Source organism: Portunus trituberculatus, chromosome 15 (genome assembly GCF_017591435.1).
Source record: "Portunus trituberculatus isolate SZX2019 chromosome 15, ASM1759143v1, whole genome shotgun sequence".
Taxonomy (NCBI): Eukaryota; Metazoa; Arthropoda; class Malacostraca; order Decapoda; family Portunidae; genus Portunus; species Portunus trituberculatus.
The window spans coordinates 18,158,629-18,186,568 of NC_059269.1; the positions used below are offsets into that span (position 1 = coordinate 18,158,629).

The following is a 27,940-nucleotide window of genomic DNA, read 5'->3' on the forward strand; positions in this document are numbered from 1 at the left end:
CCTTGTCGTAGTGAGCATAGCACTGCCTTGCCGCATGCCAGCCAGCCAGCCAGCCCCCGATGAGATGTTGAAGCCTTGGAACAGTCACGCTCTGTCTAGCGGCCCGCGGCATGGAGGGAGGCGGGGAGGGCATGCGAGAGAGAGAGGAGGAGGACGAGGAGAGAGAGAGAGAGAGAGAGAGAGAGAGAGAGAGAGAGAGAGAGAGAGAGAGAGAGAGAGAGAGAGAGAGAGAGAGAGAGAGACGTGACACAGAGGAGAGAGAGGCTGTGGTGGTGGGTAGGGAAGGAGAGGGAGGAGATGAACAGACTCAAAGACCAACATGCAAACGGGTACGAACGAACGAATGGTAGACCAGAGCCACTATATATATCAAGAAAACATTTTAAGGGTTTCTTTGTGTGTGTGGATGTGTTTAGGTGGGTGTGTACGAGTTCGTGTGCGTGTGTGAGAGTGTGCGTGTGCAAGTGGGTGAGAGAAAGTGAAGTAGAGAAAATAATCCTTGATATACTTCCAAGAGATAGAGGGGGTAAGAAAATATATTTGGAGATCAAAATGTTGGCACGATCCTGTCAGCCTGTTACTCCCGACTGCCCTCACTCATTTTTTTTTTTTACCTCCCTCCTCCTCCTCCTCCTCCTCCTCCTCCTCCTCCTCCTCCTCCTCCTCCTCGTCCTCGTCCTCTATTACTTATTCCTCCACGTCCCGGTGTAAGAACCTCTCGCGTAGGCTGCCAGTAAACATATTATTGCATTGTTGACCTTTTTAGTAAGAGTGTATTTTGACCAGCGACCATTTACGTAGTCTTTCTCCTCCTGTCTTGACTCTCTCTCTCTCTCTCTCTCTCTCTCTCTCTCTCTCTCTCTCTCTCTCTCTCTGTGTGTGTGTGTGTGTGTGTGTGTGTGGTGTAGGATTTAGCGTTATGTGGTGGTGGTGATGGTGATGGTGGTGGTGGTGGTGGTGGTGGTGGTTGGTTGGTTCACAGCTCGGCAGGACAACAAGCTCTTTGTATATTATTTTCTATGTAACCCTGTGCTTGTCTATCTCCCTGTCCATCTCTCTCTCTCTCTCTCTCTCTCTCTCTCTCTCTCTCTCTCTCAAAAAAGCAAACCAAGACAGACGCATCCTAGCCACCCTTGGGACCTTCAATGAGGGAGGAGGAGAAGGCGAGGGGCGGGTGGCTCCTGTAGACTCTACCGTCCCTACCCTCTCGCCCTCTCCTCCTCCTCCTCCTCCTCCTCCTCCGCCTCCGCCACTCCACTACAAGGAATCGAGTCGTCGTAAAAGAGTAAATACACTTAAAAGCCTCACACACTGACTAACACACAGACATGCACGGGGCACTTTATTAATTGCAGCATTTAAGACATTCAAATATGTTCCGTGGCAGATCTTATCGTATCGCTCTTGAGATTAACGTGTCCCTTCATCTCATCTGTTGCTCTTCCTTCATCCTTCTTTCTCTCTGTCTGTCTTGCTCTCCCTCCTCCTCTCTCTCTCTCTCTCTCTTCTCTAGTCAAGCTACGGGTTAAGTCTCGGGAGCAGGGATGAGGCGCTCCCTCCCAAACAACAACACACGTGCACAAACATAGGAGAGATTATGAGAGGTCCTTATGTAGTAGCAAAGGCCAGACAATGCGCGTTGCTCGCTCCATTACGGTTCCCCTGCTACTGTACGTATTGTTGATGTTTTGACCAGCGTGCCGTTAATTCATGTTGGTGTTTTCATCGGGTTTGCTTTACGGGTTGTTATGTTTTGGGTGTTTTCATTGTGTTGTGTTGTTTTGGGTTTACGAGATGTAGCTATTGTGTTCTTTATAAGCTGTATTGTTGTTACTTTGTGTAGTGTTGTGTTGCAATGTTTGGCGTACGTTTGTCTCATTAGTTACCTTATTGTATAGCTACTGTATTATGAATAACTTGTGTTGTTGTTTTTGTATGTGGAGTGGAGTGTTGCAGTGTTTCTGAGTTGATTTTTTTTATATATACACCACGTGGGCTTTTCACGAGAATTTATGGGCAAATTTATGGGCTAAAGGGGATACTTTTTGTGGTACCTCCTATCTCAAAGCCCACCCGCTAGGAAACCGTTGCCCCGAGTGAGGAAGCCCAACCTACACTCGGACCGTGGACAGGATTCGAACCCGTGCGCTTGGAGACCCGTCGGACCGCAAAGCATGCATGGTTCCACTGTACCACGGCGGCCCCATACTATATATTCCTTCTAAGTGTCTTATGTAAGTTGTTTTCGTATATCTTCTCTATCTCTTACTGGTCTGCTGGTCTTAAAAGCGTCTCCTTGTTCTTTTTCTCGTTTTAATTGGTTATCTTAATACGTAGGTTCTTCTTGTTGAGTTTATTTTCCTAATCTAATTGTTTACTCATGATAATCTTTTTTCACTGTAATCGGTTTCTAAGTTGTTTTGTGGTCTTAGTAAAGGATGCTTAGACATTTGCTTTCAACTTTCATTCATTTACGTTTTGTTTGCTGGCTTTCGAAATGTGAGAGAGAGAGAGAGAGAGAGAGAGAGAGAGAGAGAGAGAGAGAGAGGAGGAAGAATTAAATGGCTAAAACAATTAAAAATGAAATAAATAGAAAGATATCACGGGAAGAAAGATAGATAGATAGATAGATAGATAGATAGATAGAGAGAGAGAGAGAGAGAGAGAGAGAGAGAGAGAGAGAGAGAGAGAGAGAAATGTGTCTAAATCAATTGGAGGTTATATGCCATTTTTAGAGGTGTTAAAAAGCATAACCATATGTTGTTTTTACTTCCAAGTTATATGCTAATCCAAAAAAAGCATAATAGTAAGTTAAATTACACGTTCTTTTAATTCTGAGTTGTCTGCTGGTCTCAAAAACGTGTGTTGATAGGTATAACTACACGTTTTTTTGTTTAAGTTGTCTGGTGATCTTAAAATATTTCTTCATAACGTTCATTTCCATGTTCCTTTATTTCCATGGTCCTAAAATTAATCTTTATAAGTTTATTTTACACTTTATCTTCCATGTTGTCTGTTAATATCACAAACCGTATTCATCAGTTTTTTTCACAAGTTATTTTACAAGATCCATGATTCCCTTTGAAAAGTGTCTCAACTTCATTTATATGTTACTTAATTTCTTATGTGTTTGATCATCCTAGAAAAGTATCTTTATAGGTTACTTCCACATTTTTTTATTGCTTACTTGTATGCTAATATCAGTAAGGTATGTACTTATATGGCATATTTAACATTTCTAATCCCTGTAAGTCATCTCTTCTGGTCTTACGCGACGTTGAAGTCTTGGCGTTGGTTAGCAAATCCTTCTCTATTCAGACCTCCATTTTTTTTTTTTTCTTGTTCCTTTAAAGTACCTAGTAATTAACTTCTTATATATTTTTTTCTTGATTATATTTTTCATTCATTCTAGACTGAAAATTCTATGTTCTATTTTTCTCCTTTTGTTACTTTTTATCTTTCCTTCTTTTCCTCTGTCCTCCTCATTTACTGGAGATTTTTTCTCTTGTTGGCTCATATTCATTTTTTTTTTCTTCTTTTTCTCTCTAACCATGTATGATTTTGCGAAATTTTCCTCTTTTTCGTTTTTTTTTTTTTTCGTTTCTTTCTACACCAAACATTTTCTTCATTCAATTTTTCATACGTATTTTCAGTCTATCTTTTTCGGAGAAGTTGTTTTTCCCCCATCATCCTCCTCTTCCTCTTCTCCTAATAGTTTTCTGTACGGTACGCGCATGCCCGGAATATATAATGTATGCTCATACTGCAGCTCACTAGATAGTCACGAACTTCATGACACTACGTCTTTCCACTTACGCAGATTGATATTCCCATAAATCAAACACGCAGGGAGACAGCAGTTTCCCAGAAGAGTGAAGTAACAAACTCGTATTGCTAAACGTCTTGGTGTCTTATCCCTTACGCTGAATAGCTCTTGGTGAAAGTTACTCCGATTTTGAAGGGAGTTTCTGAATAGGGTGATGTAAGTGAAAGATATTAATGTTTCTTAGGGTGTTTTCGAATAAGGAATAGGATGTAATGGTACTTATTTGGGTTTTTATGGGTGTTTTCGAATAGGAAATAGGGTGTGATGGTAGTTATTTGGGATTTTAAGGGACATTTTATTTACTATTACTATTTTCTTAATGTAAGAGGAGTTCTAGCTAAGGGCAAAGAAAAATTATCTGAAAAAATACCCATAGAAGGTGCCACTCTTAATCAATAAAACAGATCAAATAAGTATTCCAAATTCGTCAATAAAAAACCTTGAAAGTGAAAGTTTAATAAGGGATCTTGCTTCATGAATCGGAACTAACACTCATGAGAACTCTACTAGTTATCTGTGGCCTTGGGAAATAACCATCATGAGCCAGAAACGTCCCAGGAAATAGGTCTACATTTCTCACGGAAGGAAACGAGATGGTGACATGATCAGCAGCGCCAAACTAAAGACATTCCACTGATTCTAGTAATTCTGTCAAGTTCTGTTATGTTGAGAATGCGAAGACGAAGAACACTCATCCTCTCTCTCTCTCTCTCTCTCTCTCTCTCTCTCTCTCTCTCTCTCTCTCTCTCTGCCTGGGCCTTGCATGACACTTAATTCCACACCTATTTACATATTAAGCGAGCTTGTGGTGAGGGAGGCTTGAGGTGGAGGCGAGGAATGAGAGAGAGAGAGAGAGAGAGAGAGAGAGAGAGAGAGAGAGAGAGAGAGAGAAAAGAAAGCTAGTTATAATGTTTAGAGATCCAACACACACACACACACACACACACACACACACACACACACACAAGGGCGATACTTTACATAATAATACAGAATTTTTAGTGGTACAGTCCGACTTTCAACATCGTCAGTGTACAGAAGAGACAGTAACAACAGCAACGCGAGGGAAGTTAACAGACGAATCGGCCGCATTCTTCAAAACATTCTTCAAAATACCTTATCCTTTTCTATACCTCCCCTCTGTTACTCTTCTACATTGCGGTGTTTTCATTGATGTTTTCACGATTCTGGTGATGATCTGACGAGAATTTGGGACATTTTATGGCGAGAAATACCCATGAGAACTCTCGAGAACTTGGCTATTCATCTCTGTGGCCTTTGGAGATAGTCGTTATGAGAGAACAAAGCGTTGAAGAGTGAGGGCTCGTGGCTTCTCGACTTCACTCCCCACTCGACTCAACTCACTACTCGACTTTTGTGTGTGTGTGTGTGTGTGTGTGTGTGTGTGTGTGTGTGTGTGTGTGTGTGTGTGTGTGTGTGTGTGTGTGTGTGTGTTGCCTAGTATTACTGAGGGTGCAATCTAACAACTTGTCTTAATTTCCTCTTTTTTACCTTTTCCACGTGAATCATACGAGAGAGAGAGAGAGAGAGAGAGAGAGAGAGAGAGAGAGAGAGAGAGAGAGAGAGAACCTATCCTTCATCACAAGTATTTTAAAAAGAAACCTTCAAGGAATAGTATATCCAGTATATTTAATTAACGTAATCTTTTATTTTTCCTTCCTTTTTTTTCAGGATGTATATTGCAGTGTATTTATATGATAGCATTCTAGTGTAGTTTTGGTATTCATTCTCTTACAAATCTGCATGTTTTTTTTTCTTTTCTTATATAATTAGGTCATTTTTTATAGGTAGCTTAAGTATCACTAACTGACATGACACTGAAAGTAAAATAGAAGAAGGCTGAATGTTACACAACTTTAGGTAACACAAAATAAGCACCATTCTTTTGTTTGCTTCACGACTCTCATAACAACTCATGAACTATGTAAACACTGCATTAAATTTAAACTTAGACAATAACTCCATTCTAAGGAGATCATAGGACATTAAAAAAACAAAGCATAAACAAAAACAACAACGCCAAACACTTTAATTTCACATCACTACCTAGCACAAATATTATAACCACAATTACACCTAAATATCACAGCATAACACTCGGCTCCTAACTTCCCTGCCACCATTTTAGTATATTACTGTGTGTAGCGATGAAAATGATGACGGGCGGCTACACTAAACACTTTAATTTCACATGACTACTTAGCACAACTATTATAACCACAATTACACCTAAATATCACAGCATAACACTCGGCTCCTAACTTCCCTGCCACCATTTTAATATATTCCTGTGTGTAGCGATGACAGTGATGACGGGTGGCTGTCATGCGTGTCATCCGTGTCATTTGAGTCATCTATCCCTGGGGACCGCTGTTGTGTAGGTTGTGCTGTGCTGACGAGTTGAGTAACGAATAAATTAAGTCCAATTTTCGTGGCGGGTAGCTAAGCCAAGCGAGCGCCGCCGTCACCACCTCGCTATGTGGCTTCCCTGGCTGGCTGGCTGACTGGAGGAGCTTTGCAAGGGTAGAGGAGACGTGGAGATTTAGAAAATGTGTGGAAAAGGCATGGATGAGCGGAGAACTAATATGGATTAGTGGAAGGGACTGTGGAGGAATGGATGAGACGTGATGGTTGAGAGGATGATGAGAGGATGAGTTGTGGGAGGTTGAAGAAGGCGTGAAGGAGTCGTGGAAGGCGTGATAGTGGCACAGAGGAGGCGTGGAGGGGGCGTGGAGGCGTGATGGTAGTGTGTGGGAGTGGTGGAAGGGTGCGGATGAGTCATGAGAGGTGTGAATATCATATGTGTTCGCGAATACTTACGGTAGAAATCCACGGAGCTTATGTCATTAGTAATTTGCATCTCCCTTTAGAAATGTTAATGATCTGACTGACTAGTTTGTACTACGACATGATGTAAGATATGGTAAAACACACACACACACACACACACACACACACACACACACACACACACAGAAGCCAGAAGAGGGGCCTTATCACCGTGCAGAATCAGATGCAGCTTGCCTTCCCGTCATTGCCTTGATCTGTATATGAGTGTTGGCAGCCTCCGCGCACCGCTAGACACACAGCCAGCCCGCCGCCCACCTCCACACACACATACACACGCACAGTCTCCAACTCCTGCCCTGCTTCACCGCCCGTTCCTACCCTTCCTCTCTTTCCACTCGTATACTGGTGAAGCGGATGTAACTTCTAATACGAAAGGAAAGACAGGAAAGCGCAAGAGTTTAATATCACCACGGAGCTTTCCTTGCCTCTCAGCGTCTATTTTGACAGTGGTGGTTGGAGGCGGATGTGACTCTAATACGAATAGGAAAGGAAAGACAAGGATGCACTAACGTATATCACATGTCTTATCTTGACTGATCGAGGGAGAGGAAATATAAGTGTTTGGTGTAGAGAATATGAAGTTAAGAATATTAAAGTTTCGTTTAAGTACAGTATCAGATGCATAAGTAAATAAGGAACGCTGTGAGAAGTCATCATGTCTTTAATTTTCAAGCACTACCTCTATGAAAAATATATCTAGCTATATTCACTATCATTCCTATCCATAAATTTGTCTAATCATTTATTTAAATTCCTCCATTAAATTCACCACTGTTCATTACGCAATTCTCATAGTACACCGTTGTATTTCGTTTTTTTATGTAGCTTTTTCAAGGTATATTTCAGTTTTTTGCATTCTCCCTCCTACTGGTGCTGCTGCTTCTCGTCCACTCCTCCTGCACCTCCTCTCCTAGCGGCACTAGTTTTTTATCGTCATATTTTTTTAACATTTTTTGCTCACACGTTAAACAGCAGCAGGAGAAGTAACGGGGTTCAAGCATAATAAAGTAAGATTTAAAAGGAGATAGGACGAAACTGGTTCCCAAATAGAGTAGCAGATGACTGGAATCGACTCAGTAATCAGGTTGTTAGTGCCGAGTCAATGGGGAGCTTTTGCGGGAAGATTGGATAAGTGGATAGCACAGGTAAGTGTGTTTTATAAAAGGGAGTGTCACGTGTGGGTCCGATGGCTTCTTGCTGCTTTCCTTACCCACTTATACCCTAATGCTCCTGTGTGCTGAGTAAGTTAAGTGTCAGTCTGTGCATAAAGGAAGAGAGAGTAAAAATATAAAAGAGATGCAAAACAGATGGAAAGCTATAAAGATAATATTGCTAATTGGCTATTTTTTTCATTTAATTAATGTTTGGACTTGATTACATGGCCGATATAAATGAATGAAACTACACACACACACACACACACACACACACACACACATGAACACACGCGAGCACACACAGTAAAGTTATGCGTTTTATGTCTCTTCTCTCCCCGTATCTCTCTCTCCCTCTCTCTCTCTCTCTCTCTCTCTCTCTCTCTCTCTCTCTCTCTCTCTCTCTCATATGACCTCATATTACCTCATTGTGTTGCTAACTTATGAATCAATAAATTATGCATATACTTCGTGCATATTTTGTGTATATTACCTGTAAACACAAGCCAACCTCTTCCTTCCTCGTATGTGTGTGTATTACTAAAGCCAACACGAACACCTGAAAGCTAGTAATTCCCTTGGTCTACTTAAACAATCACTAAAATAATAGGTTTTTATGCTTCAGTTTTCTTTAAGGGAATATCATTTGAGCTAGCCTTTTATTTTCTGTCTCTGATACGTAAAACAATAAAAGAAAAAGAAAAAAACACTTGTAAAACCCCAAATATACAAGCAAAAGTCTATGCTAAATATAGTGAAGAGATGAAAGCCCTCGAAGATGTGTAAGAATACCACTGTGTGTATACGAGTTTGCAAGTGTGTGCTCGGAATCTCTCCTCCACCTAGCAAAAAAAAGAATAAAAGAAAAATATATATAAATGTGCACAGGTCTTATGGTATCACTGCATGAATGTGTTTTCTTTAACTTTTTTTTTCTTTGTTGTTGTTGTTGTTGTTGGAAATGTTAAGAATACAGAAGAGAAAAGGAAATGTTTGCTTAGCTCTTGCCACGAGAAAATAAACAATGATACATGAGTAATAGCAACGATGTTCTAGTGTTTCTGCGTGGCTGAGATTGAAAATGTTGACTTTACAAATACGAAGGGGAGAAGAAATGCTAGTTTTTTTTTTTCTTTTACTGTGAATAAAAAAAAAAAACATGGTATTGAATCAACAACAATGATAATAACAATAATCACTATGTTCTTACAATAATCATAATGTCAAGTTTACACGAGGAAAAGAAAAAAATGTTTATTCCTCGCTATGAAAAAATAATTAATAATGCTAATAAACGTAACAGAGAGAGAGAGAGAGAGAGAGAGAGAGAGAGAGACGAAACTGGAAGGGAGAGGGAGAGTGTGTGTTGCTTCAATATTGTGCTAATAAACGTACCAGAAAGAGAGAGAGAGAGAGAGAGAGAGAGAGAGAGAGAGACTGGAAGGGAGAGGGAGAGAGTGTGTTGCTTCAATACTGTGAGCGAGAAAGGGAAAAAAAAATCGTGCATGATGCCTTGATGCTGCCAACTTGCCTCCACACAACGAACTTTAAAGGGCCGAAGCAAGGCGGACGTGAGGCGGTAACTTGCTGACACACACACAGACACACACACACTCTCTCTCTCTCTCTCTCTCTCTCTCTCTCTCTCTCTCTCTCTCTCTCTCTGCTTTTCTAGACATTCATATTTTCTCTCTTTACTTTGTTTGCTCACTTTATTTTCACATTTTCTCTTGTCTGGTCCTTTCTTACTTCCTTCATTCTTTTCCATCTTTTCTCTTTTCTTTCTCCTCTTTCTTGTTTTCTTTAATCTATTTCCTCTCGTTTTTTTCTCTTCTATTTTTTTGTTTTTTTTCATATGCTTACATTTTGTTGTTGTTACTCCTCGCTTTCTCTCTCTCTCTCTCTCTCTCTCTCTCTCTCTCTCTCTCTCTCTCTCTCTCTCTCTTTTCTGTGTTTACTTATTTATCCTGTCTGTTATTTATACATCTTTCCCTTTTTTTTCTCTTTCTCATTCTCTTATCTTTTCTTTTCTCCTCTCTTTATTTTTGTTTTATTTTTCTCTTCTCATTCGTTTCTTAATTTCTTCTTCTTCTGGCCTGTGTTTTTGTTTATAAATTTACTGCGTCACAACAAAATTATGTCTCTCTCTCTCTCTCTCTCTCTCTCTCTCTCTCCTCGGCTTTTCCTCTCCTAGCTGCCCTGCATTCCTCACTTCTCTCTCTTTCTCTATGATGGTACGTGATGGTGCCGCCTCCTTATCTTCTCTCCCTTCCCCCTTCCCTCCTCGCCTCTTGCCTCTCGCCTCTACCCATCTCTCCCTCCGTCCGTCCCTTCCCATCCCTTCCCTTCCCATAATCGCGCAGTTTTCTCTCCCTGATCATAAATTTTCGTGAATCGAGGCGGTAGGACCAGGACAAGGAGATGACCCGTCTGTCTGGCCCCAGGTAGAGAGAGAGAGAGAGAGAGAGAGAGAGAGAGAGAGAGAGAGAGAGAGAGAGAGAGAGAGAGAGAGAGCGAGAGAGATTAAAAAAAAAAAGGAGTAATTTATTGACCAATTTTGGCTAAAACGAAGCCTCGGTACACGACCACGTAGTCGCTTCAGGAAGTGTACGTGAGGGTAGTGAGTCCCTTGTACACTGGAGTCTAAAACCTTGCCAAGAGAGACGCCTGTGGGACCTTCGCGCAGACTCCTGGAACACTTTCAACACATTGGAGTGGGTCACTGAACCGGGGTACTGGTGGTGGTGGTGGTGGTGGTGATGGTGGTGGTCAGTAAACTATCTCGTCCCTTTCTTTCTTCCCTTCCTTCCCTCTTCACTTCATTTCCTCCTTCTTCTCCTCCTCCTCTTCCTCTTCCTCCTCCTCCTCCTCCTCCTTTTTATTGTTAATTTTCTCTTCTGTTTTGCTTCATTTTTTTTTTCTTTTAGTTTTCTTCCTCTTTTTCTTAAGGTGACTGATTCAATTTCTTTCCTTCCCTTCGTTTATTTTTTTCCTATTTTCTTCTATTTATCGATTTATTTCCTGCTTCTCTGCCTCCTCAACTTCACGAACGAAACCTCCTCCTTCTCTTCCTCCTCCTCCTCCTCCTCCTTTTCTTCCTCTTCCACGACCTCCTCACGAACAACATCTCTCTTCCTTTCCTCAGCTTCTCTTTCTCCTTCTCTCCTTCTTTCCTCCTCTCTTCCTTATGATTTATTCTGATTTCCTTTCACGACCTCTCGTTACCAAGTAATCTCTCTGCTCTTCTCTCTCTCCTTATACTTTTCCTTCTTCCATTTTTCTCCTCTTCTTTCTCCTTTCTCAAACATTCCTTATTTTGCTACATATCCACCTGTTACTATGTGTCTCTATACATACAATGATCCGTGCGTCCGTTTGCCTGTCTGTTATGGAGGTGTTTGTGATAGTGATAATGATAGTGCGATAGTGTTACCATGCATACCTGCTCTCAGATGACGAGATTACAGCGCCAGTCATTGACACCAAGTAATATAAATGGTTATCTCAGTATAGAGTCATTTGTTTGGTGCTCTGATGCTTGTTTATTTTCCTTTTGACTTCTTGTTTGGGGATTTGGAGGGATATGTGGACGGAGAGAGAGAGAGAGAGAGAGAGAGAGAGAGAGAGAGAGAGAGAGAGAGAGAGCAGAGCAGAGCAGAGGAGGGAAAGAGGCGGAGAGCATAAATAATTAGCTTAGTAACATCAAATAATAATAATACCAAGTTGTTGTTTTTTTTTCTTTACACCTTAAATGTTTTGGTGCCTTAACCCAACGTTTAACCGGTTCTAATATACGTTTCTGGAATTTAAAGGGTGTTTCCATGGTTTTAATGGTTTAGTGCCTATTTCAATATTCAACGGGTTTTAATGGACGTTTCTGCCATTTAAGTATAGTTTAGCAAGGATCTGCATCAGCAATGACCTAACTTATTATCATGTTGCTTTTGAAAAACGATTATGATAAGAGAAAAAAAATTAAGAATATCGATAAGAATTAATGCAATTATTCATGACTGAGCTGAATATTGTTCGTTTGTTGAAGTTCACATATATGCGTTAGAAATTCCACACTCTCCGTATTCTCAAACATTTAATTTCCACATCTCGGCAGCATTTAATAATATACCGAGGAGGCTATTGTGGTTTTCAAGGTTGTGTTTGTAATTCCAGTGGTAATTTAACTAGGACTTGCACTGCTGAAAGGAAAAAAAAACAAGCTTGAGAACCTGTCTAACCGTCTCCGTGGCCTGTGATAATAGCCCTATTGAGAGAGCAAAGCGTTTAAGAATACCTGTCTTGATTGCACTGAAGTTCTGCTTTGAATTTTCACTAAAACTGTTTCCAGAAGCAAAATTATGATTAGTTGAGTAATTGCAGATATTTTCTCCTCAACGATGCAGAACTCATGTGAAATAATCAGTAGAATCACGAAAATATCTTTAATAACTATTTCTGCAACCTCTCGAGAAAAGACGCGGAAATGTATGAGAGAGCGAACGAAACTCATCTTCAGAATGTAGTAGGCTAATCACCAAGAGACTCATACAACATAAGAACATGAGAAAATAAAACAAGCATACAAGAAACTATCAGGCTTACACGTAGCAATCCATTCAGTGACTCGCCGCTTAACTAAAACCAAGTGCGTAGGCAGTAACGTGGAAAAGCATCATTATAGAGTGCAGCAAGCGGCGCCAGACAGCGGGAGTGGGGGACAGAAAGAAGCAGCAACAGAAGTAGCTAGCAGTGACAAGGCGAGTCATCCATCATCTCGCCACTTCACACATAACATTTGCGTTGTTATGCCACTAAACCCCAAACGTGCCCTGCATGTGAAGCAGAGAGGACCTACAGCAGATGAAAATAGGTGACGGAGATGACTAACACAAAGCTTACAGTGACAAGAGGTATAAAGGTCCCAAAATAGTCTTAGGATCATACGACTGTTTGGTTCTAAGGTGCCGTGTACTTTATACCGCCGCTTCAGGGGTCAGTCTCGTCCGGTCACAAGTTATCACGCCTTCTGATCGATTTGTTAGTGTTTAGATGGTGTTCCAAAGACGTACATAATTCTTGCCTCCTCTTATAAGGTAAATGTTAGGAGAAAAGTGTACTGTCATTGTTATTATTGCAATCCATAGACTGTCATTATTACTGTAATCCATAGAATGTCATTGTTATCGATTTTTAGTCTCGTAATGTCAGCGAATCTTTTTTTTATTTATTTATCTATCAGAACTTTTCCCTGCTTTCCTTTTTTTCCTTCTATTCTTCCTTCCTTAATTCCTGCCTTCCTTACTCTTCATTCATATTCTTTCTTCCTCCCTTCCCTCCCTTCTGTCCCTTCCATCTTTGGCATTCTTACATGATTCTGAAACTGCATATTCAAAACTCCTCGGACTCATTAGCTCAAGCAGTTATTCAGGTCATTGGAACTTCCATAGGTGTCTGTGTGACTATATTGACAATTACGTCTAAATTCGCCATCATTGACAGAAAAAGCAATGTCATAGCATGAGTGATCTATGGCCTTTGAAATAGAGATAAAGCAAAACCAAATAAAACCAAGGAATACGATTATAATATAACTAGAATTGTATACTACCTAGAAAAGCGATGTTAGAGAAAAATAAGAACAGATAACAAATTAAATAAAAAACAAAGATACATCAGATAATTGTAGGTTGTAGCTAGTACAAACCTGATGCTAAAATCTTTAAACTAAAAAAAGTAAACAAAATAGAACACAAACAGTAACCCAAACTGTAAATAAACAAGTAGAATACCGTCACACGGAGGAGAAAATATATCATAGACAACAAAACACACAAAACCAAAACTATAACTCAACAAAACAAGAACAGCACAATTGTAAAGCACAAAAATAAAGAAAATAAAAGGACACACTGTGAAGAAAAAAAGAGGATGAAGAAGAGGAGGAGGAGAGAGATAGAGAAATGTAGAAGAACCATCGGCTTAGTTGAGCAGCGAGGAAGGTAAACAGAGGCAGCAGCAGCGGCCGGGATGGACTAACCTTATGTGAGTGCTGGCATGTGTTGACCTTCTCTTACCACACTTGTCATTACCTTAGCACTGAAATGACGCCAGGGAACTGTAATATGAGCCGGTATTGGGTCTAATTAGAGCAGCGGAGTGGCAGGTGAGGGGGTGAGTGGCGTGCACCTGTGTGTGTGTGTGTGTGTGTGTGTGTGTGTTGGGTAATAAAATGTGTTTGTTGGTTTGTGTTATTGGTTTGCTGGTGTGTTTGTGTTTGTATTTATGTTTTAGTGTATGTGTGTGTGCTAACTCGTAATGAAACAACTGTCGTGGATTCAAAAACATGCCACCGGAAGAAAAAGAAAAGAAATACAGATGAATGGAGAATAAACTCACAGGGGTGTGTGTGTGTGTGCCACCCGGTGCCTCCCTCTCTCACCTCTCACTACCTTCCATTCTATCCAAAACACTGCAGAAACTTTAAAGAATATAAGCATTAATTCTTTCTTGGTTTTGTGACACATGTGGCAGAAAACTGACAAACATAGTCAACAAAACAGAGAGAAAACACATGATCAGTGAAGAATATTGCTGCATTCTTCACTGACAGAGGTAAAGGGAAGCATTACAAGGAATAAACGACAATTCTGGAATGTACTTTGGTGTTGAAATATCCACAATGCAAATAAATAGATCTTAACACATTACACAAGTAAATATTTTAAACTTGTGGTGATTAGATGCATGAAGTCATCTACAGGTCTCTATACTTGAGTGTGGAACCTGTGCTTTGTGCTTTGAAGTGATGGCCTTGGTGATTGTGTTGTAATGCAAGAACAAGTTAGTTGGTATGACACTCAACTCGTGAAGTATTGTGTTGCATAGAATCTTGCACCGAGTCCGTAACACACACCATTGCTGGCTTCATTATGCCTTCCAATCGATTGTTCTTTTTTTTTTTTTTTTTTTTTTTTATATACCATGTGGGCTTTTCACGGAAATTTCTGGGCTAAAGGGGATACTTTTTAGGGTACCTCCTATCTCAAAGCCCATCCACTAGGAAACCCTTGTCCCGAGTGAGGAAGCCCAACCTACACTCGGACCGTGGACAGGATTCGAACCCGTGTGCTTGGAGACCCCTCGAACCCCAAAGCACGCATGGTTCCACTGTACCACGGCAGCCCAATTTCTCTAGTTAACTCTGAAAATCACTGCTTGCTTCTGTATTTCCACTTTCCTATTACTTGAATTCTTTGAAGAAGGAAGTTTCAGAACGGTTATCCTTTATTTATTATTTTTTTTATTATTATCACTTTTGACACTGTTCAATGACTGGCACCTCAGTGAACTTTGACTATAATTACTGTTTTGTTGACCTTAGCCCTTCCTACATTAAAAAGAATCTCGCATATCATCCTTGTCACCTTACTCCAGTCAATTCCTCCAATCTGACATGTCTTGCGCTTTCTTTTATGCGCTTATGTAATTTCTTACCTATAATGTGTTGGGAAGTTACAATTTAATCTCTTGTTTGTATAATGTGTTAGGATGTTTAGTATGTTTCATGAGTAGCTAACAAGTTTTTTCTTCTGTCGGCAGCAGCAAGATGGAGGTGTCAGCTGAGCAGGTGGAGCAGGCGGTAGTGGAGTTCTACCGTGACCCAGTGGCAAAGAGTGGTCTGAACACATGGTTGATGCAAGCACAACATTCTCGCCACTCATGGACCTTTGCTTGGCCTCTGCTGGATCAGAGAAAGGTGAGGTATAGCTTACTACGGACCCACTAAAGTGTATGTCATCTTACTTTACTCCTATGGACAGCATGTACAGTAATACTCCGCTTAACGAACAGAATAGGGGGTGTCAAAGCTGTTCGTAGAGCGTAAATTCGTTAAGCGTACATAATTTTCCCATAGGAAATAATGGAAATAGGGGGATGCGTTCTGGGCTGGTCCCCAACATACCACATGGGTTAAAAAATATATATATATTTCTATTAGCTTTTTACAAGCCTTGCCCTGAAGAAAGGATTGTTTTGTAATGCATAAAGTGAAATCTTACATGAAATACCAAAAAATAAAGCAGAGATGATGAGATCGGCCACAGATGGCGGAGACTCTGGCGACTTGGCCGCTTCTTCTCCTTGTGACCTTTTTAGCTTGGCGTGTTGTCTTTCACCACGATGTTAAATTTTTTTTCACTCCTTTATTGCCTGCTATAATGGATATCATATCTTAGTATTCATATACGCTCATGCCATGAGGATAGATAACCTGGACTCTGTGGCAGTGAGTGATAGTGAATTACTAATGAAATACTGCAGTATTTCATTAGTAATTCACTATCATGGAATGCTGCTATGACGTGGCGGTGCATGTGTTTTTCTGTATCCTTCTGCATGCATATCTATTTGTACAACTAACATATATCATATTACAACAATGTTACTGTTATAATGCAGGCTGATTAAGACAATGCAGAGTATTTTAGGGTGTTTACTTAAGGACTACCTGTAACCTGGAATTTTCTTTAATCTAGCAAGCCTCAGGTCTGGCAGTTGCTGGATTTGGGAGGTTCAATCTGTATGTACATTTTACATAAAAAATACAGTATCTAGGCATGTTAGCTTCTTGCTGCTTATCCTCTGAGTTATAAGACCATCTACCCAAACCCCCAGTTATTTGACATCGAACAGAATGTTAATTTAGTGACTGATACTAACTCAATAGGCAGAGGTATTCTGCAAAGGATGTATCATTAAATCAGCCATCTAAGTTTCCCTGGAAATCTTGTGAACCCCTTGGGGTTTGCAAACCCCATATTGAGAACCCCTGCCCTAAGAAGTTTAAATTAATTTATAGATAACTAAGAATGGTAAGCAGGTATAGCTATGCTTATTTTATACAAGAACTTCCATGTGCAGGCTTGTCTCATAATCATTTAATGAGGGTATCTGTTTTGCAGCCCGAGGAAGTGCAATTCTTTGCCGGTAACACTGTGTACATGAAGGTGTCGAGATATTGGCATGAAGTCCCCAAAGAAGAGTATGAACCTCTGAAAATCAAGATTCTCAACCTTTTAGTTCAATATAGCAGTTCAAAAGTGATATTAAACAGACTAATAAAATCGGTAAGTAGCACTGTACATCTACAGTGGTATTTATTGACTTTTTAACCTTTACTCATAAGTCTTCAAATATTGGAAGTTGAATTGACCACCAAAATTAGGTACTTTAGTAATAGACAAAAGTGGAAATAGATGGCTATGTTTCAAGAAGGGATTACTGCACGAAGATTTTGTTAGTTTCCCTTAATTTCCTGTGTTTATGTTCTTATACTCTCTTTAGTTAGGGGCATATGTGATCCACACCATCCAGTCAGAGTGGACAACAGCGATACAAGACATCATCAGCATGTTTGACCCAGGAACAGTGTCAGGCCTGGAACCTTCAACAGCCCTCAACCTGCTGTTCAACATACTTACCGTAATACCCGAAGAAGTGAGTATCTGTGTCTGGTGTTTGTTGTGCTATCCTTTGAGGTACTGTGGAAAGATTTTAAATGACCAAATGCCTCATCAACATTCAATGGAGAGCTTTTAAACAATCAAATACCATGTTAATAGGGTTTTACATAGGATCAAATGTCTCATCAACACTGAATGAGAGATTTTTAGGGGATGAAATGCCTCATCAACATTTGGCTAATGCTTATATATTTGTTTACAGTTGGAATCAATGCACGAAGCCATGAGTGTAGTTAGCAAAGATAAGCAGGTCATCACTGGCATCATTAGAAATAATCACCAAGCAGGTAAGGAAATATTTGAATACTGTAGAACTTAGATATAAGAAACACATTCGTACGAGACACATTACAAGTCTGAATTGTTCTGATACTACTCTGATATGAATTTTCAATCTTCATATTGTCTATAATACTAAATGTCTTAACCTCTTTTAGTGTTGAACCTGATATCCCAAGTAATGCAAGCCAGTCAAGTGAGTAATGTGATAAAGGAAGTGGTGCTAAAAACACTCAATGCCTGGCTCAAGATGTCCCTTCCCCTCTCTGAGACAAGGGAACTCCTGGTGGCCCTCATACCTTATTCCAACTATGCTCTTCTGTGTGAGGTGAGTCCCCTCACCTGATGTATACATGATTTTTTGAGTTATGTACTTTGTGCTGTGCTATTTTTCTCAGTGCAACTCCTGGAATGATATTACTCTCTCTCTCTCTCTCTCTCTCTCTCTCTCTCTCTCTCTCTCTCTCTCTCTCTCTCTCTCTCTCTCTCTCATCTTGTTTACCACTACTGATGTGTTAGTCCTGTTATGTTGGCAGTTGTCATGGCATAACCAAACCCTGTCAGTGTGGCATCTCGTGTATTTTGATTTTGTATCAAAATTCATTCCTGTATAGGGCAAGGATATGTCATTTAAATGTGTCTATTTCATCAAAGCTTTTTCATGTTTATGATGGTATTTTATTCCCTCAGCCTGTGATGGATGCTATTCGAACTGCAGTGACAGATGTTGGCACCTACAACATTCCAAATACAGTAATGGACTTTGTCACACAAATGCTTGGTCTTGCCCCTGTTCTTGAAGAAGCACAGCATGCAAATGATGAGGTAGGTATGGACACAATGATTTGGAAGCCTCTGGTTATTCATGTATGATCTTTGATACTCTGATGGGCAATGCATTTTTAAATGTTCGACTTACCAACAGTTTTTTCATTGCTCAATCTCTAGTGTTCAGATGTTTACTGGTATATGAACTACTTCACCTGTATGGTTAGTAATCAGGATAGGATGAGAAGTAACAAGTTCAAGGTTGATAATGTTATATTTAAAATGGCAATATAGAAACATTGTTTCTCAAATTGAGTTGTTAGTGTGGTTAAGAGTAAGCTTGGAGAGAGATAACTACATAGACAAGGATGATGAATGGATGTATTATGTGGGAGCCACCATCCATAGACCTCTGGGTTTCTTTCAGATTCTCTTGTGTTTGCATATTACATTATCAAAATCTTTAAGTAACATTACAGCTAATGCCAAATCCCTTGAACCTCCACAGAACACAGCGTCACTGATCTACAGCCTTTTTACCTCTGTGGTTGAGTGTCACTCAAGACTGCTGCTTCAACACGCCCTTCAGCCTGAGCACAGAGCAACAGTGGTCCAGGTGGTGGCGCTGCTGCTCCAGTGTGCCGCCACCCCTGGCCAGTACCCCACCGATGAAACTACCTCCAACATTCCTTTTGCCGTATGGTTCACTATCCAGGTGAGTGGCTGTCACTGGGAAATTTGGTCATGGGTGAGAAGACATAAGCAGTGGTTGTAAGAAAAGTATAGAGAAAATGAAACAGTTGCCAGTGATATTTAGTATTGTTTTCTGTATTCTCTTTCCTATTTCATTTATTCTCCTCAAGATAACTTGCTGTGACCTGATTAAGATCTGTTAAGTATGTGTCTTTTAGCACACTTAGGTCATTATAGAAGAATCATATATTCAAATAGTGGTTGCTCTAGTTTTATTAACTTTCCACCATATGTAATACTGGTTAGCTATAAGTAATGGATGTTAGAAGGTTTTGATGATTTTTTATTTTGCTTCATAAGAAAGAGTTTATTTGATATGTCTTGTTGAATAGGCTTAGAGTATTCATTATGTCCAGTATTTGCCACATGAAGAGTTTATCATAATTGTGTTCCCTGTAACTCGCCACAGCAGTCATTCCTCTGATGTTACCTTACATTACTCTTTACAGGATGATATTTTAACCTTTGAGGGTGAGCAGCAGGCTGAACTACTAACCATATTCCAACCAGTGTACCTGAAATTGGTTGATACGTTCATCTTGAAGTCACTACTGCCTCCAGATAATGCCTTGACCTCAGAGGAGAAGGAAATGTTTCGTTGTTACCGGCAAGACATCTGTGATACTTATGTGAGAATTTCTGCCTTTTATGGTTGAAGTGATTGCCTTATTCATAGTCTGTAACAGTGTAGTATGTAGATTAGTAGCAGATGCAATATGAGGTTCATATTTTTCTGGCTTGTTTAGTTTAGACTGCCAGCCATATATTTTTTTCTATAGCTGTATTATCTAAATTGCTGGTGTTAAAATTCTTCAGCATTCACATATTCTCCCTTTTACAGATTTTATTTATACCTATGCACCCTGAATTGACCCTCACTTTTCAGATGTATGCGTATTATGTATTAAGAGGAGACATGCTAAGTCATCTAGAAGTGCACCTGAAAGATGCTGTCGTAAAAATGCAAAGAGATCCCAGTGATTGGAGATACTTGGAAGCAGTATTACACGCATATTCATCTGTGGCGGAAACAGTGGCAGAGACAGACAACTTTTACGTGCCACGTTTCATCCAGAGCATACCTCAGATACCATTTTCTGATAACATCCAGCTGATCTCTGTGGCCCTCACAACATTAGGTAAGTCAGTCTGAATTCTGTTATTGCTGGATTATTTTTTTGTGATAAGGCACCTTACTTAGCTCAAAATTCTGGAAAATTTCTTACTAAATATGCCTATTTTTTTCTCTCCTTGCTCCAGAGCTTTTGCCCATTCTTGCTACATTAATTTTATTTTGCCTTTGAGAGATCTTGCCAGATTTTGAATTTAAATACCAGAGCTAAAGAATATCAACAGTGCCTTATATTTTTCAACATTTCAATGCAGAGGTCTTCAATCTGTACATGCAAGTTGTCAGATTTTTTGTTTTGAATTGATTCACTTTTCTCACTTCAACAAAACTGTCTCTTGCAGGAGCTTATGCAGATTGGCTGAACTACCACCAGGATCACATGCATCATGTCATTCCCCTGATGGTGGAGGGTCTGGTCAATGCCTCCCTGGTTGGGGCGGCCTCACAGGCTCTGCGGGACCTTACGCTAGAGTGCCCACTCACAATATCCCCCTTCTCACAACCCATTCTCACTAGTTGCCAAGTGAGTTTTATTCCACTCACATTATTTTGTTTTATGTCCTCATTTTCCTTCTTGGGATTAGATAGCTTATGAGTCCAGTGTTTAGTTTTTACCTGTAGTTGAATTCTTTCTTTGATGTTCATCCTTGTCATATCTTCCATACATTTGTCATTATTTTATTTATTAAACTGAATTAGAGGTTCTGGGAAAGGCAACTTTTAATAATAGCTCTTGATTTTACTTTAGTATGATTATTAAAGATGGTTGAAAATTGTATTTTTAATTGCAATCTCTCATTAGTGTTATTTTCAAGGCCCACATATAATTAGTGACAAACTTATGATTTTTTTATTATTAACAATGTAGAATATTTATTAGACTATCAATAGAATCTTGTAAACACTCCTGAAAACCTAATTTATTTATACATTGGTTTGCAGCTTTAAGATTTCAGATTTCTATATTTTTAGTGTTCTATAATGGGTATTTGGAAAGAAAAGATTACAGTGGACCTTGAGTTACAAAGAAAAATTATCAAGCTAACATGGGGATTTGCAATGCATTTTTCAGAGAGCTTTAGAACAGAGTCGACTTGACAGTGCAGAGACTGAACGCATCATGACAATCATAAGTCGAGTGCTGTCGGTGGGTAAAGATCAGCCCACAATCATGACCTACCTCAATGCCACCCTCACTCCATACATCTCCCGTCTAAGTCACCTCAAGGATCTCATGGTAAGTGGATCATGTGCTGAGCCTGTGAGTTTCATGCTATGAGAAATTATTAGTAGACAAAGTTTTTCAGATATCAAATGAACATGGAAACAAGAAACCAGTAAGTGTACACATGACAAAACTTATGACCTATCCAATTCTTTAGGTAATCAATATGTAAATCTATTTATCTTATCTTTAACCTTTAGTAGAACACTAATAACATATACTGAGTTTTGGCTTAATCTCTAGAGCAAGGACTGCAATTGATAGCTACCTCTCTCTGCCTTTGCTTCTCAAGATAGTTCTTAGGAATAAATTGACTGTTTCATTTACCACTTCTATTCTCACAGGGAAGTGGTCTATCAAGAGAACAGCACAGTGAGCTGGTCTCTCTCCTCAAGCTGTTGTCCTGCCTTGCTCGCCATCTCAACCTCAACAACTCCTCCCTAGAAGATGAGGATGATGATGAGGGAGCGGCCTGCAGGCATTCACAGGTATGTGCAATAAGCTGTCTCTGTTTCATTAGTAACTGTTAGTAAGTTATTGCTCTCTATACCAGGCTGAGATCAGTTAAAGAAATATGGCTCTAACCTTATGTACTTCCATCGTGGAGAGTCCCTTAACTATAGCTCTTTTAGTCAACTTTTATGATATACAAAGATTAGGTTGGTATCATCACCTCCATCTGACTGAAGTGTCATCATTTGGAAGACTATTTTATAGATGTTTTGTCTTGGTTGATTTTCTATTTATTCATCTGTGTATCTTGTGTGCATGATTCTAAGTTGTTACTTGTGTGTGTGTGTATGTGTGTGTGTGTGTGTGTGTGTGTGTGTGTGTGTGTGTATATATATATATATATATATATATATATATATATATATATATATATATATATATATATATATATATATATATATATATATATATATGCATAGTATATGTTTACATGTGTTGTGCTGTGAATGACATCTATTAAGAAAAGGTAAGAGGAGAAAATATGTTACGTTTTTTAGTCTTGGAGTCTCATTTTGCATTTGCTTCATTTCAGATATCCAGGAATGCATTCATTTTGTAATTTGTTTCCTATATCTTATGAATGATTAGGTACTGAGTGGAGAACCCCAGCCGTTGCTTTTGGTCCTACAGCAGTTGATGCCCCTCTTATCAGACATTGCAGTGAAGGCTCCTACAGACTCCGAAATAATTGAGGTATGTACTAATACCTACATTTTGCTGTCTTCTATTGCATGTGTTCACTCCTTCATCAGGATCCATAGCATGGTAAGGGGTGAAAATAGCCAGAGATTCTTAAACTTTTAGTTTTTGGACTTAATATTCATGAGTTAGGAATTATTTGTTGAATGTTAAAGGAGTCAGATAAATATCCATGATGTTATTGCCTTTAAAAGAGAAAACAAACCTTTTCTTTATGAATGATAAAAACACCTAATGACTTTTCCAGACGCTGTGTAAATTACTGAAGAACAGCATAGGGACGCTACTGGAGGATTGTGTTGCAATCCTACCAGCGATGTTGGAAATCATACCTCAGATTTATGAAGCATCCCTCAATTCATCATTATTAGATCTAGTTAAACAGGTAAGTGTATCTTTGATGATATATAAAGAAAAAGGAAAGTGAATTTATGGTGTCTTTCATTTTCATACTATCATTTACTTCGCTAACTGACCTCCACTTGGCAGCTTGTTGTCCTGTTTGGTCGTGATGGTAATCAGGAAGCCAACATGAGTGTGCTCCTGCGCATGATCACCACTACCACCCTCAGTAGAGTATCAGCAGATCTATGGAACCACACCGATACTGTCCATGGCTGTCTGGCTCTACTAGGCACCACCTTCAAGAAAACACCTCACCTGATCACTACTCACCACAACCACCTGGCACCAATGTTTCACTTAGGTAGCTATCCACTCATTATGTAGAAGGATTTATTTATTATTTTTTTTAAGCAGCCATTTTCTCATACAAATATCACCAATTTCTCTTCTCTGTGAAGTATGCTACCTGGTAAGATTGTTTATACATCACTTCCTTTATTTTTACTGATTCAGTATAATTGATATAGATGATCTCATCCTGAGTGTTTCTTTCAGGTGTTGAAGCGTTGAAGTTACCCGAAGAAGGCACAGTCAGAAGTGCTGGTATTTTCCTGGCAGCTTTTATAAACATGAGTAGAGATCCAGCTGGAGGAAGTTTGCAGCCAGTAGTTGCCCACAATGCTGAAACTCTCGTCAAAACGTTAATGTTTTGTATTTGTAAGTATTGATTCTTAGTGAATGGTATTGAGTGTGTATGTCTTGATAAGGCAGGTCTTGGGCATGACTAATATCCATTGGTAAAGGAAGGAGTGTTTTGCTCTTGATTTTAGTATTTCCAAATATTTAATGATAGTTAGTTGTTATTAGTTGAAATAGGCTTTCTTTCAATATTCTTACCTAAGTAAGGAACATTAAGAAAGTCTTAAGATGGCCATCTTTTTTGTAGGCAACTCTCCACGCCATAGTCTGAGCAGCTTTAGCGACGTGCTTAGTGCTTTGTGCAAGATGTATGGTGATGACCTTGCCCGCACCTTCAAGAGTATCCAGTCAGAAGAAACCTTCCTGTCACCTCGAGTTACAACACAACAAAAAGAAGACTTTGCAAAGAAAGTTTTAAAGTAAGTTACCTTAGGGAGGTAGTGTAATAATGATGGGATAGCCCTTCATTGATACAAACTTAAAGAAATTATTCCACTGTACTCACTAATTATACAGTAATACCTCACTAAGTCGGACCCCAAATACTCGGATATCGTACATACCCAGACGAATTTGGCCAAAAGTATATTTTTTTTATATCTAAAATTCATAAAATAAAGAGGGAATTTATATGTAAATGTTAAGTAGAACATCTTGTTTTCACTTAAAACACATTAAAAAACCATAAAACAAACTATAGGAAACATAAAACAGCCAAAATAATTATTTGAAATAATAGTTTTTTTTATGGGGGAACCATAAAAAAGACTCGCCACAACCCCTTCTCGAGTTCAGACTTTGGTTTGTTTACATCCAGTCATCCACTCGCCACCATAACACTCACTGGCTCCTGCAATCTCTACTCGAATATAGTGTCTGTGTGCCTCAACCATCATGCTTATGCGTAAACTCCAACGGTTAACCATCAAGGAAAAGCTTGAAATAATTGAACAGCTTGAAAACGGAGTGAAACCTGCTGCGATTAGTCTTCAATATGGCATACCTATGCAAACCATCAGTGACATAACAAAGAGCAAAGAAAAGCTACTGAAATTCGTCTCAGAAAGTGATGATAATAGGGAAAGCACCCAATATAAGAAAGCAGAGTTAGAAAAAAAAACGATTGCAGTATGGGAGATCAGAAAAACTTGAGGAAACTGTAATGAAGTGGCATCGGCAAGAGGTGGGCATTGGGGTTGCTGTTTGAGGGATTGAGATTAAGAATGCTGCAAAAAGGTTAAGTACACCCTCTATTGCAACTAATTGCAGTAGAGGGTGTAAAATGAATGACAGTGAAGTAAGGTACAAAAAAAAAGGTTAAAAAGGGTAAAAATGGGTCATTGTCGCATATAGTCGGACAAATACCTTACTCTGGTTTCCTCCCCATAAGGTCCGACTAATTGAGCTTTAACTGTACTATGTATTATGGTATCTTCTCCCTGGATGTTTGCATTGAAAAAAATACTAATTTAGAATGACTCCTTTGGTAATAGCATCCTTTTTATGCTGGGTAGTTCCATAGAGCCAGAAGAACATCTTGAAACCTGTAAGCAGACAGTGGAGCTAGATATGTCATTCCCTGTATAAAAGCTGCATGTTACATCTACTTAACTTTACCTTATCAGATATATGAGATTTATGTGATGTATATTGATTTATTTGTTTGATTATTTATGGCATAATTTTGAGATACTATTATTAAGCTTATTGTTTTGTCTTCTTCATTGTTAGTTTTGTGTTCACTGCTTTTTTCATCAGCAAATTTTTATCTCCAAAATAATTTCTGAATTACAGATGTTTTAACAATTTAGTTCAGTCAGACTCCTCTTTAGGAGGCAGTATAGCACAGGCCAGATGTCCTTCTTTCACATTTGATAGCTCCTTTATTTATGGCTTACTGTTTTACCTTCCTGTCCATACTTTTCTTATTCTTAGTTTTAATCATCATCCTTTTTAAAAATTTCTGTACAATTGCATGAATCAGCTTCACCTAGGTCTGATCAGGGCTATTTCATTCTTAACTTTCTTCAGTCTGTCTTTAAAAGGTTTTTCAACCATTATAACTACAAAACTAACTTTGTATCAATGTGTGTTTTCAGAAACAGAGGGAACAAGCGTAGAATATTAGAGGCTGTTACTGACCTAGCACTAATAGGACGAGGATTAGCAGGAACTGATTATGGGGCTCAGACGAGAGGGTTCCACTGAGAGGATGGATGGGTGCTCCACCTGCTGCAACCATCTTTACTCCAGGAAAGGTTTTAACACCAATGTTCCTTATGTATTTATATCCATGTTCCTTTTTTATCTAACCTGTATAGTTAGTCACGTATATTTGTTTATAAAGAAAATGTAAAGGATTGGTTACAGTTTAGGATGAAAGTATCAAGTTGTTTCATAAATTAAGTAAACTGTTGACTATTATTTTTTCACAAACAATATTAAAAACAGACTTTAAATCTAACTGGTTCATAATATTTGAATGTCTAATTTTCAAGCTGCATATTGTTGCTTTTAAAATAAATCTGTGTGTAAAAAGAAATTGAACATTTGAGCACTTGATGACATCTACCTCTTACTAGATATTTACTTTGATAAATTATTTGTGCAGTAAGGAGGCAAAGCTTGAACAAGTTTTGCCATGTCTCATTCTAATAATGCTACTTGTTAAGTTGAATAGGGTGCACAGTTGTAGCCCACCAAGAAACCATGGAGGCACTCCTAACATTACCGGTAGCTGAAGAAGAGAGCCAGGCCATCGACAGATGGTGGTGTGTCTTAAAAGATTTACATGTCTTCTTACACTGTTACGAGAGTGCATACTTCTCATGGCTTGGGAGATGGGAAGAGAAGTGGGCTCGTTTTTCTGTTTTGTTAAATACATTTAATGTTCATGTTAAACAAAGTGGAAAGAAGTTAGGAGTCACAAAGCTGTATTATAAGCTGGTTCCATTAAGTGATCCATATTGTGATTTGCTTTGACCTTGTATCAGGGTGTTTAGGAGTAGACCACTGATAACATAACCAGTGATAAGTTAGTATTTTTTACTTGTGTTTAAGTTCTTCCCTCTTACCAATGAACAAAGTTTTTTTTTTTTTTTTTTTTTTTTTTTTTTGTACAAATTAGTATGCTGAAAATATAGCAAATTGTAAAACATAGATTAAGTTACATTATGGTCCAGTCTTACTTTCATAAAATAAATATATATATATGACAAATTCAGATGACTGAAAATTATCATACATTTCATCACCATAGCATTTACAGCATTCTTAGTTGTTACATTCAGAGTGATGGTGGAACTTTACCTGAGCACTCTCCTTGGCAAAGCAGTGTTTGGGATTATTCCTGCCTTGCCATCCAGCTCTTATTATCCTAGGAGATCACATTTACTGAGAGTTCATTGTGATTAACTGTGCTCCATCCCAATGATTATCCTTAACTTCTGAATTTTTTCTCTCAATAGTTTATTTTTTTACTATTCATGTGATGCATTAGATAATGGGGACAAAAATAATTATGTTATAGTCATGCATTATTTACTTGCTTTAAGGTATGTTTGTTGGTAGAGGAAGTCCACTAATATTTATACATTGACCATTGTCTTGCCAGATATTATCAGGTGAAGTTTGCAGTAACTCTAAGCTCACTATAATATATATATATATATATATATATATATATATATATATATATATATATATATATATATATATATATATATATATATATATATATATATATATATATATATATATATTTTTTTTTTTTTTTTTTTTTTTTTTTTCTGAAACAACAATGTGCTGTCATAGGCCATGTCTGTCTGATAAAACTCTTATTTTGATAAAATACAAGTAAAGGCAGGAAGAATATTAATTCAAGGATGAATTTGCAACCTAAAGATTTCCATCATCATCCTGATGACCACACTTCATACATTAGGCAGGGAGAGAACTCCAGATTTTCAGCAAGCTTTGATTAAAATACCAAAATTACTCGGTCAGTGGATCAAGAGTCATGTCCTCAAGTCAAGCGATCTTCGTTTTTTTCTCTGTTTTGCCTTTTCTTTCACTTGCATGTTTTCCAATTTAGAGATATTTTCCTTACCTTAGCTACTGATAAATTCATAGCAGACCATGGGGACTTAAGATTAA

The 27,940-nt window shown here is 38.7% G+C and overlaps 1 protein-coding gene across 5 annotated transcripts in view; it reads left to right on the top strand.

Moving 5' to 3' along the window:
* Nucleotides 1-27,432, top strand: part of LOC123504062 (importin-13-like) — a 42,307-nt gene extending 14,875 nt beyond the window's left edge. The window contains exons 1-19 of one of the 5 annotated variants that reach the window (XM_045254331.1): nt 13,787-13,890; nt 15,448-15,604; nt 16,812-16,976; nt 17,194-17,346; nt 17,575-17,659; nt 17,810-17,979; nt 18,342-18,476; nt 18,928-19,134; nt 19,622-19,801; nt 20,059-20,311; nt 20,646-20,827; nt 21,377-21,541; nt 21,874-22,017; nt 22,631-22,735; nt 22,989-23,126; nt 23,231-23,447; nt 23,642-23,803; nt 24,033-24,204; nt 25,885-27,432. In XM_045254331.1, coding sequence (XP_045110266.1) covers nt 15,455-15,604; nt 16,812-16,976; nt 17,194-17,346; nt 17,575-17,659; nt 17,810-17,979; nt 18,342-18,476; nt 18,928-19,134; nt 19,622-19,801; nt 20,059-20,311; nt 20,646-20,827; nt 21,377-21,541; nt 21,874-22,017; nt 22,631-22,735; nt 22,989-23,126; nt 23,231-23,447; nt 23,642-23,803; nt 24,033-24,204; nt 25,885-25,993 — 2,892 coding nt within the window. In that variant the 5' untranslated portion in view covers nt 13,787-13,890; nt 15,448-15,454 and the 3' untranslated portion in view covers nt 25,994-27,432. The other 4 variants (XM_045254332.1, XM_045254333.1, XM_045254329.1 and 1 more) reach the window with 4 other exon arrangements.
* Nucleotides 27,433-27,940: the final 508 nt, after the last annotated feature.